Source organism: Lynx rufus, unplaced genomic scaffold, assembly GCF_022079265.1.
Source record: "Lynx rufus isolate CCGP_SWC_20201006 ecotype Redwood Valley unplaced genomic scaffold, mLynRuf1.p SCAF_33, whole genome shotgun sequence".
Taxonomy (NCBI): domain Eukaryota; kingdom Metazoa; phylum Chordata; class Mammalia; order Carnivora; family Felidae; genus Lynx; species Lynx rufus.
The window spans coordinates 2,359,672-2,377,609 of NW_025814849.1; the positions used below are offsets into that span (position 1 = coordinate 2,359,672).

The 17,938-nt window shown below is 47.4% G+C and overlaps 1 protein-coding gene across 9 annotated transcripts in view; it reads left to right on the forward strand.

Moving 5' to 3' along the window:
• GLT1D1 (glycosyltransferase 1 domain containing 1) overlaps positions 1 to 17,938 on the forward strand; it is a 92,190-nt gene that overhangs the window by 27,441 nt on the left and 46,811 nt on the right. For 8 of the 9 annotated variants that reach the window (XR_006964661.1, XM_047093215.1, XM_047093216.1 and 5 more), the window contains 3 exons: positions 6,290 to 6,395; positions 10,050 to 10,101; positions 16,580 to 16,628. Coding sequence is in view for 8 of the 9 variants with exons in the window: in XM_047093215.1 (XP_046949171.1) it covers positions 6,290 to 6,395; positions 10,050 to 10,101; positions 16,580 to 16,628 (207 nt within the window). In the remaining variant the exon portion in view is untranslated. The remainder of the gene's footprint in view (positions 1 to 6,289; positions 6,396 to 10,049; positions 10,102 to 16,579; positions 16,629 to 17,938) is intronic. The other variant, XM_047093214.1, reaches the window with a different exon arrangement.

Here is a 17,938-nt window from a genome sequence, read left to right on the forward strand (position 1 = left end):
TTTATTAAAAGTCTCTCCAGGTCTTGCTCTCACAAGTAACGCCACAGCAGCTCTGACCACATTTTTCACTTCACTCTGTGGGGACACTGGTGGTGTGAATTCTCTGAATAAACCAGCGGCCAGAGGACTGTGTATTCTTCGCTTGGATGGACACCAACAAGTCGCCCTCTAGAAAGGCTACTCCCGTCCGTGCTTAACCAGCAGATGGGAGGACCGATTCGCCCTCACTCTGGTCACGGCCCCGGGTTTTTCCCTGCAAACTTCAGTTTTTCTCAATTTTACCGTGCTTGGCCTTTCTTTCAGATAAATGGAGGAAATGCACAATGTTGCCTAAGGCTGTGCTTTACTCTCACGAGTGGCAGGAGGAAGGAAACCCTCCCGAAGCCTGTTGCACAAGGGAAAGGGATCTTACTGCTGGCGGTCCCATATGTGGAGAAGTGAAACAGCGCCCCCCTTGGTAGATTTAGTTAGACTTTCATGTGTTTATTCCCAGCTGCCCTCTTTATGGTAGCTACACGCCATTTATTCATTCATTCCCGAGGATCATCTCTTTGAAAGTCAGCCCCTCCTCTGAGCAGCAAACCACAGAAAGCATTAGAACCGCTGTCGGCAAGTCGAGATGGCACCACGCACCTGGTGACTTTCGCTTACCGTGTCTGGGGGTTTCCTTGCACGGGACCGCGTGGCCACCCTGTGCTGTCTCTGTGCCCTGGGCCACGGACGCCGCCCCGTGCTGGTAGCTGGCTGTGTAGGATTCCATTCTGTGCTATGTTTCTGAAACAGTCTTCGTTAGATTAAACTATCTTTTAAAATATATAGCATTCAGGGGCCCCAGGGTGGCTCACTCGGTTAAGTGTCTGACTTCACTCAGTTCGTGAGTTCGAGCCCCATGTCCAGCTCTGTGCTGACAGCTCAGAGCCTGGAGCCTGCTTCCGATTCTGTGTCTCCCTCTCTCTCTGTCCCTCCCCTGCTCACAATGTCTCTCTCTCTCTCTCTCTCTCTGTCTCCCAAAAATAAATAAAACAAAAATATTTTTGAATAAAAAATAAAATATATGGCAATTATTGGTTTATTACAATTACACATAAGCAGGATTTGGAAACTTCATAAAAACACAAAGAAGGAAATACAGCACTTCAAGTTTCACTACCCAGACATAACCACTGTTCTATGTGTTTGTTTTTATTTATTTTGTATGTTTTTTTCAAAATTAAGTTTATAAAACAAGAGACACTCTTGCGATATAAACTTGCAACTTCTTTAAAAAAAAAACATGAATTGTTGCCTGTGCCAAGAACTGTGGTAATTGCTATAAGTGTCTGGTAATGTCCAGTCTCCCTCTCTCTGCAATTTGTGTGTGTGTTTTAAAAACCACGATCAATGTTTATAGCAGCGCTTTCGACAATAGCCAAGTCATGGAAAGAGCCGAAATGTCCATTGACTGATGAATGGATAAAGAAGATGTGGTTTATACACAATGGAATACTACTCGGCAATGAAAAAGAATGCAATCTTGCCATTTGCAACAACGTGGATGGAACTAGAGGGTATTATGCAAAGCGAAATTAGTCAGAGAAAGATATCATATTACTTCACTCATCTGTGGAATTTGAGAAACTCAACAGATGAACATACGGGAAGGGAAGGAAAAATAAGATGAAAACAGAGAGGGAGACAAACCCTAAGAGACAAATACAGAGAACAAACTGAGGGTTTATGGAGGGGAGGTGGGGGGGGATGGGCTAGATGGGGGATGGGCATTAGGAGGGCACTTTTGGGATGAGCACTGGGTGTTGTAGGTAAGAGATGAATCAGTGGGTTCTGCTCCTGAAGCCAAGACTAAATCGTATGTTAACGAACTTGAATTTAAATAAAAGAAACAAATAAATAATAAAAGCCGATCCTATGACAGTTCCACAGTCTGGTTTACCTACCAACACATCAGGGACATTTCCCCGTCACTGAATGGTCTTCGACGGCGTGATTATGAACGGCCACGTCTTACTTTCCGTTTTTCCCCTCAACTGTGAACGATGAGCCGGTCTCTGCAGGAACCTTGGGGACCCGTCTCTAGGATTTTCTCAGAGTGGTACAGCAGCCTCCCAGGCATGTGCATTTTTACAGCTGCCGCCGATGCATACTGCCCAACAGTCGCGTCGCTCGTCACTCATCACTTGTGTATGTCTGGGCACAGTAAATATATCTAAATAAAACCTTCACAGCATGGACAAATGGAAGTTCACTTTTCGCTTTAAAACCAGTATTTGCGGGGCGCCTGGGTGGCGCAGTCGGTTAAGCGTCCGACTTCAGCCAGGTCACGATCTCGCGGTCCGTGAGTTCGAGCCCCGCGTCCGGCTCTGGGCTGATGGCTCGGAGCCTGGAGCCTGCTTCCGATTCTGTGTCTCCCTCTCTCTCTGCCCCTCCCCCGTTCATGCTCTGTCTCTCTCTGTCCCAAAAATAAATAAATGTTGAAAAAAAATTAAAAAAAAAAATAAAACCAGTATTTGCTGAGCGGATAATTAGGTAATCGCGGTTGCTAAGACCAATAGTCAAGGGACGAGAAAAAGCACATTAACAGTATGAATATTTACTGCAGCTATATTCCAGGTGCAATGCAGTTATTAAAAAAAAACCATATGAATTTCAATGCTTTATTTAAGCGACGGACCGATGACCAGATTAGCTTTCAAAGTAACACATTGTATTTGTTCTTCCCTCCTGCACACGTCTGTGAAAGACTTTTGACGTGTATACCCACCAGTCGTTCAAGTATATGGGAACAGAACTTCACAGCTACCCTTGTCTAAAATATAATAGAAGACTGCTCTTGTGCAGGACGCCCCCTGGGGTCTCCTTCATATGCCCTAAATGGCGCACCAAGCAAGTTTCCCAGGTGAACTGACGTTGGCAGGAAGCTGCATGAGAAGCGTTTTGATGACGCCCTTTCTCCGTTTCTCGTTGAGAATCTGCTCAGGCTTGAACCTGGTGAGGAAGCAGGTGGTGCTGTGTGGCTGATAAAGGAGCCGGGTTCAGGAACCTGTGGTGTTTCTTCCCAGCAGACTATTGGGAATGAGACATTTCTAGCAGAGCCACTGATCTGTGAAATATGACCAGCCACTTGGGTGGCTCTGAGTAAATGCACTTGGAAATAGTTTGTATCCCAGTTCTCAGGCTCAGCTCATTTCCACAAGTGCTGTTGGAAGATTGAACTTTTAGCAGGTATCGTATTAGGAGCAAGGGGTACAAAACTAATAATCCACAATTCCTGTTCTCCAGGATTTTCCAACCTACAAATCAATCCCAAAGCCTTACGGTACATGGCCTGGCATCCAAGTGGGGTGGGTGACTTCTGAGGAACTTGGAGAAGACTTTAGCGAGAAGGGCATGGCTGAGGGAGGTTTTGAAGGGTCAGTAGGAGTTTGCAGACATTTATACACATCATGCTATAGCAGAGGACTTCTAGAATTTTGGGTGCGTTGCTTTGTTTCCTTAACCGTAGAACAAGTGTTGAGAAAAAGATAGAAAAGTAAATGAAATATCCCACATTCCATTCTCCCAGGTGCTGACTTAATTCAGACAGCTTCCGGATTTATGTATTTCGAAACTTCTTCAGCGTAAAGCACACTGATACCGTGTCACATGGAGTCCAGGCTGTACCCGTACGGCTTATGCAGGGAGCCATTTAATCTCCCGAGTACGTCAGCCAATTGTGACGTCCATTTCACAGATGAGATGGCTGAGGTTCAGAAAAACTCAGTGACTCACTCAGTTATGCGTTTTCCAAGTGGAGAACCTGGATTCTGAGCCAGGGTGGTCTGGTGTTAAAGTCTGATGTTTTCCTACTAAATTAGGTTTGATATATGTGAGCGCTTGCCAGTTGGCTTAATTAACTAGCGGGGCTGATCATTTTCATTCCGGAACGTTCTCATAACTTTCGAGCAGCTTCTGTGATTACTCGGTGTAATATCTTTCAGGTGTCCACTGTTCTGTCTTTAGAGATTTCAAGGAACGAGACTTCCTCTGCGATTTTCTTTCCCCTCCCAAAGTGGCAGTTTTTGTTAGGGGGATGCCATCCATATTCGCCCCCTGTCGGCACTGTCACAATTCGCCACAAGCCCAGGGGCACAATACAACACACATATATGGTTCTCCAGCTCGCCAGGTCACAGAGCTGAAAGGGATCTCATGGGGCTAAAATCAAGATGTTGGTGGGGGCTGTGTTTCTCTCTGGAGGCTTTGGTGGCAAATCTGTTTCCTTATTTTCCACCTTCTGGAGGGACACGCACTCCCATCCCGAGAGCCGGTGAGGGCAAGTCTGGTCCTCCTCACATGGCGGCCCTGGGAGCTCATTGGCCCGCCTCTTCCACCTGTAAGGCCCCCGTGATTACACTGGCCTGCCTCGGTAATCCAGGATAATCTCTCGCATTTTAGGGTTAGCTGACCGGCCCCCTCGATTCTAAATAGCTTAACCTGCCTCTCCCCTGAAACATTCTTAGGATCCAGGAATTAGGAATGGACATCTTTGGGGCCCATTATTCTTCCCACCTCATACCTCCCTCCCGTCCCCAAAGATCGGTGTCTGTCCCACATGCTAAACCCATTCCCCCTTTCTCGGCATCCCCAGACGTCCACACCCATGACACGCGGTGACTTATCTCTAATGGGAGTGGTTTTTTACAACTATCTGTGGTTTTGGAAAAGGGCATACCTGTCCATGGTAAACAGCACCGACAACATAAAATGTTAGAGTGAAAAGTAAGTTTCCCTCCCATCCCAGATCTGTGGCCTTGTGGGTCCCTTGTCCAGAGGCAATGAAACCAGTATTTTGTGTATTCTTTCACAGAACTTATACATATATACAAATGTGTATTTATATATGTATATGTATATGTGTATGTACATATGTAGATACGTATACATATATATATATGCCAGTCTGCACTTGATTTTTCTCATGTGACAGTAGATTGTTTTGAGTCTTTTTGTGTCAGTGTAAACACACACACACAAAACATATGCGTCTCTTGTTTCTTTTTCTTTTTAATTTTTTTAATGTTTATTTACTTTTGAGAGAGAAGCACAGAGTGGGGGAGGGGCAGAGAGAGAGGGAGACAAGAATCTGAAACAGGCTCCAGGCTCTGAGCTGTCAGCACAGAGCCCGACGCGGGGCTCGAACCCATGAACTGCGAGATCATGACCTGAGCCAAAGTCGGAGGCTCAACCGACTGAGCCACCCAGGCGCCCCTCTTTTTTCTTTTTTTCTTCTTCTTCTTTTTCTTTTTTGCTAAAGGCTGGTCTTCACTGCTGTATCTGAGTTGTTTCCCATCTTTGCTTTCCCCAGCCACCTCGTGGTGCCCGTGGGTGCGATTCTTGGGCTGAGTATCTAGAGGCTGAATCCTTAGCCGTCAGATTGCAGGGAAAGGGCCACCTTGCCAGAGAGGAAAAAAGACGGAATGTGCTAATTTGCACTGACAGAAAGAACTCTCAGGCGAAGAAGAGGGAAGGCGAGTCCCCTGTGACCGACACACTGAATCTCGGGCGGGATGGCTGGTTTGAGAAATCCCAGTAGGAACACTCCGGTTAGAGCTGGTCTGTTTGGTGGCTTGCTGGCCAGTGTCTCCTGCAATTTTTGGCCGACTCTGCAAGTCCCTCTGGGGAGTCGCTTCTGCTAAGCACGTCATGTGGCTTGATCTGTGCACACCCGATGCCTCACACGTCTGAGCTCATCCAACGTCCCCTGACTCAGCCTGTCACCAGCCCAGAGTGCTTCACTCCGAACAGACTTGCTCCCTGCTCCCTGGCAGATCCCCTCTTCCTTGGCATGTGCAGGGTCTCGGATGGCTCGGGTTCCTACAACAGCCCTGCATCGTGCTCCCTGGAGCCATGGTGGCCCCGGGGCGCCCTACGTCTCCCCTGGGCCCTCGCTAGCACGGCACCTGCTATTCTGATCCCCAGCCTGGCTGCACGTGGACTGCTCCTTCTCCGCCACAGACGCCGGATGAGCCCGTCTCCAACGAGCTCGGCTCTGATGGATGGTGGCACAGCACTGGTTTTCACCTGTTAAAATTTAACGCTAATTGATTTAAAATAGTCCTGGCACCCGTGGTCTGACGTGACCAATCCCCGTGTCATGATTCTAACAGGGATACCTATTCTGTTCCTCAGGCGAGCTGGATAAAATGAAACAAACAACAAAGCATGGTCCCCGGGTTTCCATTGCTTGGGGGTGGGCTGGCGAGGGCTGTTGGCAAAGCCACGCTCTGCCTCACTAACCGTCCTAATTTTGCAGGTCACGGGATTCCCTTTGGAATCATCTTCGGTGGAACCGATTTAAATGAAGATGTTAACCATGGAGAGAAGAAGAAAGTGATGGGGAAAGTCCTGGAAGAAGCCAGGTAATGCCTATGAGAACTTCACGGCCGGGGAGGTGGGGAGGGGGAGTTAACCCTTTGGGGCCTGGTGCATCGAAACCCAAAGACTCAGGAGGCAGTAGTTTGGGAAGTTTCCGTCTTCACTTAATAAAGCCAGCGTCTGCGTTTCATTTCTTTCTTTTCTTTCTTTCACTCGGCACGTTTGAATTCTGCCAGGAAGAGTCACTGTAAACAAGTCATGGCATGAGGATAAACTACGGTTAATATTGGGCCAAGCTTCGTAGAACAGGCTGGAAGGCAGGGCCCTGCTGTCCTGTAGCACAACACACGCACGTCCCAGATCTCGGGCGCACGAAGCGGGGTGTCTGCAGTGTCCTGAGCAGGGCTCTGAGCCGCGTGGGTTTCTGAGCTATGTGAAGCCGTCGGGACAGGGGTCACCTGCGGGATTGCTCAGCGGGGTGCCCTTTGACGAACACCTTCCTGTGTCCCCCTCCCCCGGCCCCTGGCATCCACTGTCCTGCTCTCTGCTTGTCTGCACCTGACTCCTTTAGACCCTCATGTCAGTGGGACCATGCAGTGTGTGTCCTTCGTGCCTGGCTTGCTTCGCAGAGCACAATGTCCTTGATCCGTGCTGTTACAAGATGGCAGGATTTCCTCTTTTTTCAAGGCTGAATAATAGGTCACTGTATGTGCTCTCTACATTTTTTTTTTTTTTTGGTGAAACATACACTACCTAAAATTTTTCAGTTTATTTGTTTATTTTGAGAGAGAGAGAGGCAGGGAGGGCAGACAGAGAGGAGAGAGAGAGGATCCCAAGCAGGCTCTGCACTGTCAGCACACAGTCCGACGTGAGGCTCAAACTCATGAACCGTGAGATCATGACCTGAGCCAAACCAAGAGTCAGAGGCCCAACCGACTGAGTCACCCAGGCGCCCCTACAGTTTCTTTATCCACTTGTCTGTCGACGGACATTTAGTTTGCTCCCATGCCCCCAATAAATGGCCAACCACAAAATGTCTGGTCCGTCTCTACCCCTCTCCCAGCTGGGAAGTCGCGGTCAGGGAATCCAGAACTCTTTGAAGCTTTATGTCACCGGAGCATTCCCGATCCCTTTAAAGACAGCGCTCCAGGGTCCACGGTGCAGCCTAAGGCAGCCCCCTCCCCTTTTTATAAGGTGGGAGTCAGTCTTGCCCCTGAAAGCTGGGGTTACAGCGGTGTATTCGTCCATTTCAGACCCACTTCCTCCTGACAATGTCCTGGACGTGAATGTGGGGACACAACCAAGTCCAAATAGACAGTTTACTGTCTGCGTGTGTGTGTGTGTGTGTGTGTGTGCACCTGTGTGTGTGAGGGAAAGGGAGAGAGGGGGAGAGAAAGAAGGAGGGAAACGGGGAGAGAGAGGGAGGGAAAGGGAGAGAGGGAGAGAGAGGGAGAGTGAGAGAGAGAGGAAGAGGGAAAGAGAGGGAGAGAAAGGAGGGAAAGAGGGAGAGAGAGGGAGGGAGAGACAGAGGAGGGTTACAGTAAACAAAGGTATACAGAGTTTGGGTTTATCTTGAAAGGTGATCTATCATTATAGGTTTTCTTGATGTTGTTCTTACGCCCTAAACATCTATTACCCTTTGATTCATGCAGTTTGCTATGCACGGTCTTACAGAAGGAAAATAATTCTGCTTGGTAGAAACATTATTGAATGAATTCATCTTGTGGTATTATCATTAGCATTATTCATTGTGTTGTTATTAAAACACATTGATTTTCATCTGGGAGGGGTATTGATTGAAGCCCGTGCGTGGGAAGTCGGATGAATCCTAGATTCCCCGTCGGACAGCACATGGCGTACTTCTCTGTAAAATATTGAACTTGTGTAGCTTTATAATGAGTTTTGTTTTTAATCAAATACTTTTGAAATAGTTATATTTTTCTTATAAAGTCTATTTTTGAACTTTTCCAATGTTTGGAACCTTTTTCCTCTCTGGTATAATATTGAAATTACTTCAGCACCAGCTATTTGGGTCGTATTATAATGTGGTAAGTATCTGGGACTTGTAAATACTAAATTAAGTAAGGGGTTTGAGGCCTGTGGAAATTGTTTTGTGAAGGATTGTGCAGGCTCACCTTAGAGAAACCTAATGTTGCCAAGCAAATGAGCAAAAGAGCTTATGTGAGATACACTGCCTCAGAGATAGTTTCGCCGCTAGGAAATACGTAGCACGTGATGGGTTAAAGCCCATGGGATGGTGGGTCAGAGGGTTCAGCATCAATAATTTCGAAGGGTCTTTGAGCTACAGTGTTACTAAAGATGTTTTCCACGAGCAAAATCACGAGTCAACGTGAGTATGTTTTGAAATGGCGATATTCGTCCGAAAGTGGGAAAGCGGTAGTTTTCTCATTTTTGTAAGAAATGCATTATTTTAGGGTCACCTGGTGGCTCAGTCGGTTGAGCATCCGACTCTTGATTTTGGCTCAGGTCATGATCCCAGGGTCACGGGATCAAGCCCCACGTCAGGCTCCAATGCTGAGTATAGAGCCTGTTTGGGTCTCTCTCTCTCTCTCTCTCTCTCTCTCTCTCTCTCTCTCTCTCCTCTCTCTCTGCCCCCTCTGTCTGCCCCCCTCAAAATAAATAAATGAGTAAAATAAATAAATATGTATTTATTAATGTTATTTTAAATTTATTTTCTTAGGATCGTGGGGTCAGAAGCTCTCTTAGTGGTTATCTGCTAGGTGGGTGGGTGTGAACCCAGGGTGCCCCAGCACGTGTCCTCTGTCTGATGCAAACCTTCCCAAGGCTGTCGTTGCCCCCTTGACGCCTTGACCCCCTTGAGGCCTAGGTCCTGAGCGAATGGGGCGCCCGGGCAGAAGGGGTCATGGGGCGGGGTGGGCGGGGACAGCCCCTGGGCGAGGGTGCCCGACCCCCCTCTTCTGCGCTTGGGCCCACGCACCTGCTCTTCCTGTTGGGATGGACGGCAGGACTCACCTCCGTTGGCTGGTTGGTTTGTTCAGTCCGCGGGTGTTTTTGCCGGTGTGCGGGTGCCAGGCACGAGTCCAGGGCTGGGGGCGTCCAGCGCGGAGCGATACTCTCAAGGGAGGTGGGGGTGCCGTCCTGCTTGCCAAATGAGGGGATTCACTTTGCGCAAAGCACCCGGAGGATGCTTTCAACACGCGCCACCAGTCCTGAGCTGTTTCTCCCGGCAGGGGGCCCCCCTGAGATGCCCCTGGCTCATCCTGTGTGTACCCAGCCCTAGTTCTGGAAACACCATTGCTCAGTGAATGTAGACATGAACATTCCGTGACCACGTGCCTTCAGTAAACTTTGAAGACGTTAGCACCGTCCTCCTGTGCTGCAGTCAGGGCTAGATGGCCTGTCCTTGGATCTTTTGCTCGTCTCCCGCTTCTGGCTTTCCGGCTTTTTCCCGGCTTCCCTGACCTTGCATGGCAGAAACAACAAAAACAACAAATTGAAATTCTGAGCTTCGTTTGTTTATTCCTTGCACACCCAACTTGTTTCGATGTGCGTGGAGATTAAACCTGATGGCCTCTGACCACACGTGATAGAGATTGATAGCACCTGAAACTCAGCGCCTTGCTGTCTCTGACAAGTGGTCCCAAAGAGCTGTTCCATGGTCATGCTAATTGAATTCTGCCCTAATTGTTTTCCTCATTTTTGTTCACTTTTACTAGATTTGCCGTCGCCTTCACAGAGTCAATGAAGGAAATGGCACAAACACAGTGGGTATGTATTTATTTTGTGATGTTATTTGGGCCGTGCTGGTGAGGTTGGGGGGGGGGCGCTGAAGGCACTTTGATTCGAACTGATGATGTTCCCATGGACAATGCTTACTGTGGCCACAATAGTGTATTATGTTTCCCGTATATCGATGTTTTTTATTTGTGTAGATGCTCTTTTTTTGTTTATTTATTTTTGAGAGAGACAGAGATAGAACGTGGGTGGGTTAGGGGCAGAGAGAGAGGGAGACACAGAATCTGAAGCGGGCTCCAGGCTCCAAGCTGTCAGCACAGAGCCCGACTCAGGACTCAAACTCACGAGCTCTGAGATCATGACCTGAGCCAAAGTCGGACGCTCAACCAACTGAGCCACCCAGGTGCCCCTGTGTAGATACTCAAGATGTCACTGATTTTTTTGTTTGTTTGTTTGTTTTTTACATTTCTGTTTTCCTTTTGTGCGCTCAGATTGGGTGATTTACAGGCTGTGCTGCAAATGTTGCAGCCAACTCAGGTGCACGCAAAGCAAGTCTTTTAGGCGGTAGATGTAATTTCCAAGGTTGGACCATTTATCCAAAGAGCTTTAAAGCATAGAGGACTTTTTGTAGCTCTGCAAGTTAATTCCCTTATTGACTTCTTTATTCACGATGGCTGGGGGGAGGGGGGCAGGGGAAGGAGCTGGTGGCAGTCTGAGTTCTCAGCGGGGAGTCACAGGAAGGCCTGGCAGAGCGGGCTGGAAATGGAAGCAGCCAACCCAGAGGCCACTTTGCCACAAGCACAAGGCTCTGCTCTCGGGGCGGGGGGACCTGCAGGGAGCCTCGGTCACCAGCTCACCCGCTGTGCCCAGCACTTAAGCCCTTAGCATTTGTCCGCATTATTCCTGTTGGGAGTATTTTACAGGCTAGGCACTTTCTTTATGGGATTTCTGTAAGATTTGGTGCTCGTATGCTGCCGCGTCAGGACAAGGGCAGAGGCAGTCTTTCCTAGGACCGGTCCCTCACCAAAAGCTCTGGATTCTGTGGGCACGTGGGTGCGCTCACCCCCACGGCTGGGGCGCACACACCTTCTTTCTTCACATCGAACGCTTCCCGGGCAGGAACTGGAGGTGGCCTTTTCCGGCGCAATTTAATACATTGAGCATCTCAGAAGGAAGATCGACGAGCTTCCTGGCCCTGAGTTCCATGTTGCACCTGTTTGGCCATCTGCGTCCTCGTGGCATGCCGGTCCTCTGAAGTGATGCTTGTCCCCCTGGGGGATCCCGGGACTCTTTCAGGGTCTCCACAACGTGGAGCCTATTTGCATAAGAACAGGAAGCCGCTGCGTACCCTTCTCACCATTGCGAAATGAGTGTTGAGAAACACCGCTGACCGCTTTAGTCCCGGTGAAGGCCACCAGTGGGAGCCAGTAAGAGTTGATTTTTCACACCACCCACTTGTAGTTTAAAAAAGAAATCCCTTTAAGATTTCCTTGCTGAGCCAATAATATTGTTTAATTTTATCAACTCTCAACCTTTGAATGTAAGTTTTTTTAACGTCCTGTGTAATGACACAGGGAGTCTACCTAAGGCTGTCTGCTGCCTTCTGAGTGAAGCATGGTGTTTATCTGGAGATAAAGGCGTTTGTTTGGTGAGTCGCAAATGGAACCAGATACTTGAATGATTGGCAGACAGGCTTGGGCGTTTGTCAGACATTTTTCTTCCAAACGAGTGGCTCGAGCCAGTCACGGTAAGCAAGACGGCTGGCATTATCTGTTGCCCACAATAACATTTGCCCTGTCGGGCAAAAAAAAAATCAGAATTTCGGAAAGCCACCACGCGGTCGACAGCTTCCCTGGTCATGTTAACACAAGACTCTCCTGGTCATGTTAACACATGAGATTTTTGTTTTGATGTTGTGTCACGAAATGCCTCAACATTCGGAAGATCTGCACCGCTCAGGGAATCCGGTCTTTTTCAGATGACGGAGGTGTGGCGTGTGACATAGTCGTGCACAGGTGAAGTAGCCGTCCAGAGTGCAAGATGGACCCACGGACTTTACTGGAACAGAGCATGATACGATTTCGGGTTCCTTTAGGACGTTCCCATTGGTTGAGTTTTGGTGCAAGCATCTGAGAATAATGCTTGCAGTGATCTGAAAGGCCCCCCCCCCCCACCTTTCCAGCGACCTCTCAAGGAGATGCTGAATTTCTTCACATTTCTTCACATACCTGAGTCCAAACAGCATCCTCACACAGGTCCAACGGAGCAGCAGATCTGGGACCCCGCCTGTCTTCTGTTAAGCCAGACAGGAAAGGAAGCTTCTACCTGTTGAAGCGTATGTTCCTGGTCTGTGAATCTGTATGTAGCCCTACCCCCCCCCCCCCGCCCCCCGAGCTTCTCCATCTCCAATGTCACCTCTGTCCGTTGATCCTAAGTATAGATGTGCTTACTTACTGTACGTGTTAATTTTTGTTACGTAACAAGCCACACCAAACATAGCGCCTTAGATCAAACACTTGTTATTTATTCTTTGCGTTGCCTGGGTCAGCTCAGCCAGGCTGGGTAGTCTGGGGTGGCCACCTTGCTAACACGGCTGGGGCCTTCGCTAGGATGGTGGGGACAACTGAGGCCTCTCCCCCCGTGGTCTGCTGTCCCCCACGAGGCTCCGCAGCAGGAGAGAGCAGGCACCGGTGTGAAAGCTTTCAACCTGATGCTTGCCTAATGTTTGGCCAGAGCAAGTCAAGGAGTGGAGATAGGGTCTGCCTCATCATGGGAGGGGCTTCAAGGACAGGGACACAAGGAAGGATGCACTTAGCGCCGGTCCGCTCCTTCGCCCTATGTGGTTGTGAGCTCCCTGAGGACGGGGACAAAGTATGGGTCGCTAGTGCGTCCCCAGAGGGGTCACACCTGCTCGTGTTCAGTACACGCTTGTTGAATTGGATTTACCAAGGAAGGACCCTTCTTGAGAACTTCTTAATGTAGAAATTTCCACACACAAGCAAAAGCAGCAGGAATAGAAGAGTGAACTCCCATTACCTGCCACCTGCTTACACCCTTCAGTGCTTACTTAATCTACCGTCATTCTTCCCGCTCGCACACACACTCACACACACATGCGTGCGCCCGCACACATACATACACACACGCGCACATGCACAAAGTCACACACACACTCTCACACGCACGCACTCTCACACACATGCATGTGCCTGCACACATACATACACGCGCACATGCACAGTCACACACACACACTCACACACGCGCACACTCACACACGTGCATGCACACACACGCACACACTTATTTTCTGGAATATTAAAAAAAAATCACGCCATTTCACCCACAAATATATGCCATTTTACCTACAAATGCACTTTGATAATGATTTTTTTTTTTAAACCTACGTACCACGTTCTGGACAAATTTTTGTGTGGGAAGACCGTGAGAAGCATGTAAGGAAGGAGTAAAGCGGGACTCGAGGATATTAACGTGATTTAAGATTTTTATCAACAAATTCTGGACGAGCTCGACTAAAGGAGTTTGGATGGGGAAAGGAAGGAGAACGAAATGGGAGCCCCAGGCACGCTGAATCTGAGACAGATATGGGACTCAGTCGTAAATATCCGGAGCGTCGCCGCGGCGTGAGGCTGTCCCGGGGAAGAGGGCGCAGCTGGAGATACAGAGCCGGAGTCACCGGTGTCACAGTGATAACTGACGCGTGGGACAGTTACTCTTACGTGGGTCCAATTTCCTACGTGGTGAGGACCGCACCGAATGCACAGAGCCGCCACGGTCTGGGTGGGTGTGGCAGTAGGGGTGACGATGCCCCAGAGGTGCCCGTAGAAGGGCCAGCTTATGTCTGGGAGCTCACCTGAGACCACTCGCGTTCTCAAACGGAGGTGGCCACACCAGAGGGACTGTAATCCCAGGTCAGTGGTCTTTGTTTGCAGAAGAGTCTCTTGCAAGTAGCATAACAAAGCTTGTTTTGTTTTGTTTTTTAAACCAAACAGGAAGCAAATGTTCAGTCTGGGGTGATGATGTAAGAGACCGTATATACTAAAGAAAGGAGGCATCTCGTTTGAGAGTTTAAAGTGGTGGCGGTTAGTTATTAAATTCGAACATGAGCCTGTGTTTTTAATACAGTGTTTTGTGCTATTTTTGGTGGATGATTTTTCAGCAAAGTTCTGCTCAATACTTCACCTGATCAGTTTTTACAGATAAAAAAAAAAAAAGACCTATAAATAATGTAAAGCTTCATTATTCAGCTGCGTTTGTATAATTATTTTAGATGGATTTTTGTAGACAGATGATTTTTTACTTAGGTCTTCTGAACAGAGATACGGTTTTTGAGTAATTACGTTTGACTCTTCATTATTGAATTGCCAGCTTTTGTTTTTAATTTTGTGCCCCTTCGTTTCGGGAGCAGGCTCGACTCGGGTTGTTGTTTACTGCATCCTACCTAATTATTATGAAACCGGAATCAAATTCCGATAGTCTCAGATTAGAAAGATGTGTGGCGTTTGCGTCTGATTGCACAGAACTCACTGACCGTCATTCTGCTCGTGGTTGTGGTTTATTCTTGTGGCTACTCTTTATCAGGCTCAAATCGGCCCAAACAAAGAGCCGTGTAGGGCCAAGGTGCCATTGCCTTCTTCCCCGTGGAGTCCAATCATTCCACCCCCTGGTCATTGACCTGAGACAATGTGCATGGAGCATTAGCCACCCAGGGAGCTACCCAAGTTGAGGGTCCAACATTTTTATTGGAGCTTCATTCTGTAGGTTTGGGTGGTTGACAGCTCATGTGCAGGAATCCAGTGTTCAAAGGGGACAGACGCCACTTGACTCCAAGTTCCCACCCTAAATGACCCGGTTGGTCTTTGTGGCATGGCCGGCCCCCACCCTAAGCCCATTGGTTGTGACTGGCCCTGCCCTAAACAAAGACACTCCTATCATGTATCATGTAGATTATCTCCCAGAGGTCACATGCAAAGGCCAAGTTCTTTATTGTACATCGTCCAGCTCCAAAATCTTATTATTTCAGCATGTCATCAATATAAAAATGGCGAATGAGATAGTTCACTTTTTTCCTGGTTTGTTTTTGTACTGTCTTCAAACCTCATTGCGCCTTAAGTGCTTAGGGCACATCTGCGTTCAGAGCAGCCCTTGTTCAAGGGTGCCCTGGTCTCCTGTGTCTGGTGGCTGGTTGGTCAGCCCAGCCCTGTACATACAAGTGGGGGATGAGCTTTTTCAAGATTGCAAAGACACACTCTCGCACAGCATTGGGGAGTGGGAGATATCTTAACGGAAATGTATCCAGAACGGGTGTATTTTGCCAGCCCCGGGTCCCTTCCCGCCCTCTGGGAAAGCCAGGGTACTACTTTGGAGGCTGTTTATGGTCCCCTATCTATCTCTGGCTGACTACACAGATTAGTTGGATTGGATTTCAATAAAGATGATTTTATTTTATCTCTTTTAATTGGAAATGCCTTTGTTTGGGCTCATCGTTATTATTTTTTAGTGTTGTTTAAATCACCCTTAACGTGACAACGTGCCTACTTTGTGAAGGGCACACTCCCAGCGGGCTCTTTACCGAGTCTGCACGCTGTGTCGTTAATATTTATCACACGAGTTCAACGCCGGTTGTGTTTTGGGAAAACGCTGCTCTGTTGGTTTGTGAAATTATAACCTTGATGTGGCGTTTTTAGGAATTTGATTCACTACCCATCTCTAACTTTGATGTGTGCCTTATGGAAACGTAAAGCTAATCTATACAGAATGTTGGTTTCTTATTGCTGTATGTAATACACATTTCAGCATGCAAATTTGGTTTAAAAGTGAAGGATGCTTTCTCTAAATTCACCAGACTTTCACCAGAAAGTGTGACTATTTCACAGGAAGAAAGAAAGAAAGAAAGAAAGAAAGAAAGAAAGAAAGAAAGAAAAAAGGAAGGAAGGAAGGAAGGAAGGAAGGAAGGAAGGAAGGAAAATTAGGTATACATCTTAATGGAAGTTTTTTCTCTCCACGGAAGCAGTGATCGTGGGTTTAATATGTCTCCGTTGGGTCCAAAACCCCACAGGCTTACAGAAAATTCAACTGCACTCTTGACCCACTTTCTCTAAGAAGTTCTCTGCTGAAAGGACTTTCTCCAAATTCAAATATTTATAAGCTGTTTTGTAAACATCTTGAGTTTGAATAAATATTGCTTGAAGTGGTTATTGAATTCGAAAAACCACAATGATAACCAAAATGGCCCATGTGACTCTCTGCCGAGGTTAGCACTGAGCTAAGCCTTCTGGTGTCTTGACATTTTGGAGTTTTTTGCTTTTTTTTAGTTTGGAGACTGTGCGTCACTGCCTGCTGGGGCTTACCGTTCTGTGGCTCGCCTCGGCACTCATTAAAGAAAAATAACTTTCTCGAAGCAGTTTAGGTATAGGCAATACGTAGAGTGTACTTTTACTTTCAGTGTGTGCGTGTACTCATCAAAATTCTTTTGGAAATTGCAATGCAGAAAGCAAGACAGATTTCGTGGGCTGTCACCTGTGCAGCTGGCAGGACAGGTGAGCTCACTAAGCCAATGGAGGTGCTCCCTCATGCCCGCCCGTCTGAACGAGCCGCGTGTGAACTAATTGCTGACCTATGTACTGAATGCATGTTGTCCTGTGAACGCTTTCTCCCATTCTTCCCGCATGGTCCACTGCTCTGTACCTGATTATCTCTGAAAATCACACCGGCAGCCGCAGGAGCCATGCAGACCACAGCTTTTGTTACGGTTCCTACTGTCATGGAAACTCAAAAATCATTCCCCTCGTCAGTTTCATCCTTAGACGCCCTCCCTACTTGTATGTGGCCCTCCCTGCAAATACCCTGTAACAGAAACTCCAGGGACTGATCACACCCTAGGAAGCTAATCGTTTTTAATAACTTCCATTAAGATTGGCTTTCCTCAGAGATTTCTCGATAGAAATGCAAATGTTCTTTGCATTTTTCTTCCCCAAATGAGATCCCTGGGAATTGGAAAGTTTTAATGTAACTCAAAGAATGGAAAACTCATCAGTTCCAGAGCGTAGACCGCCCCGCCCGGCACCTTTTACACGATCATGACCTGGGGCTCAGACATCTGGAATGATCAGAAGTGCTGAGAATTCCTCAAATCACCAAGGAACAGAAAGGCCGGGGAAGCTTTTGAATCACATCAACGATTCCCAGTAAATCTGTTCACTCCATAGATTTAACTGTTGTTGTTGTTGTTGTTGTTGTTGTTGTTGTTGTTGTTTTAAGACGTCTTCCTTCAGGTTTTCCTGTTGGTGTTTCTATTTCCTGTGCTGCCAGTTACGATCCAGTCTTCATTCAGAGATATTCCTCACCCCATTCATGAATCCTTTCTTTTCTTGAAAAATCTCTCTTTGTCTGGTTCAGTTGCAAGAGCTCAGTGAAAAGGCTGTGCCCCATCTATCTTCTTTCCTTGCTTAAAAACTGATTTCCAAGGGAAAGTGTAGGGAGAAAGGAAGAGAACCACGTTCCCTGAAAAGAGCCCAAGTCCTATGCGTTTTTGTTTTTATTTTTTTTTAACAAAGGTATACTTTGAAGCTTTCCACTTAGGAGCCATGAGTTTTGTAACTCTCTGAAAAGCACTTTTACCGAAGCCATCGTCAAAAGTCACGTTGTAATTTCAAAGTAAAAATCAGTATTTCGTCACAGAGCCTGTGCGTATATTTCAAAAATAATACTTGCTGTGGTTTCTACTTGCAGAGAGCTTGATTTCAGAAGGTTATGTAAATCAAAAAACAGGGGGTTTGTTGTCGCTGCCTGTTATTCCATTATAAAAAGGCATCAGTTACCGTTTGGACCTGCTAGAAAGTCAGGTGTA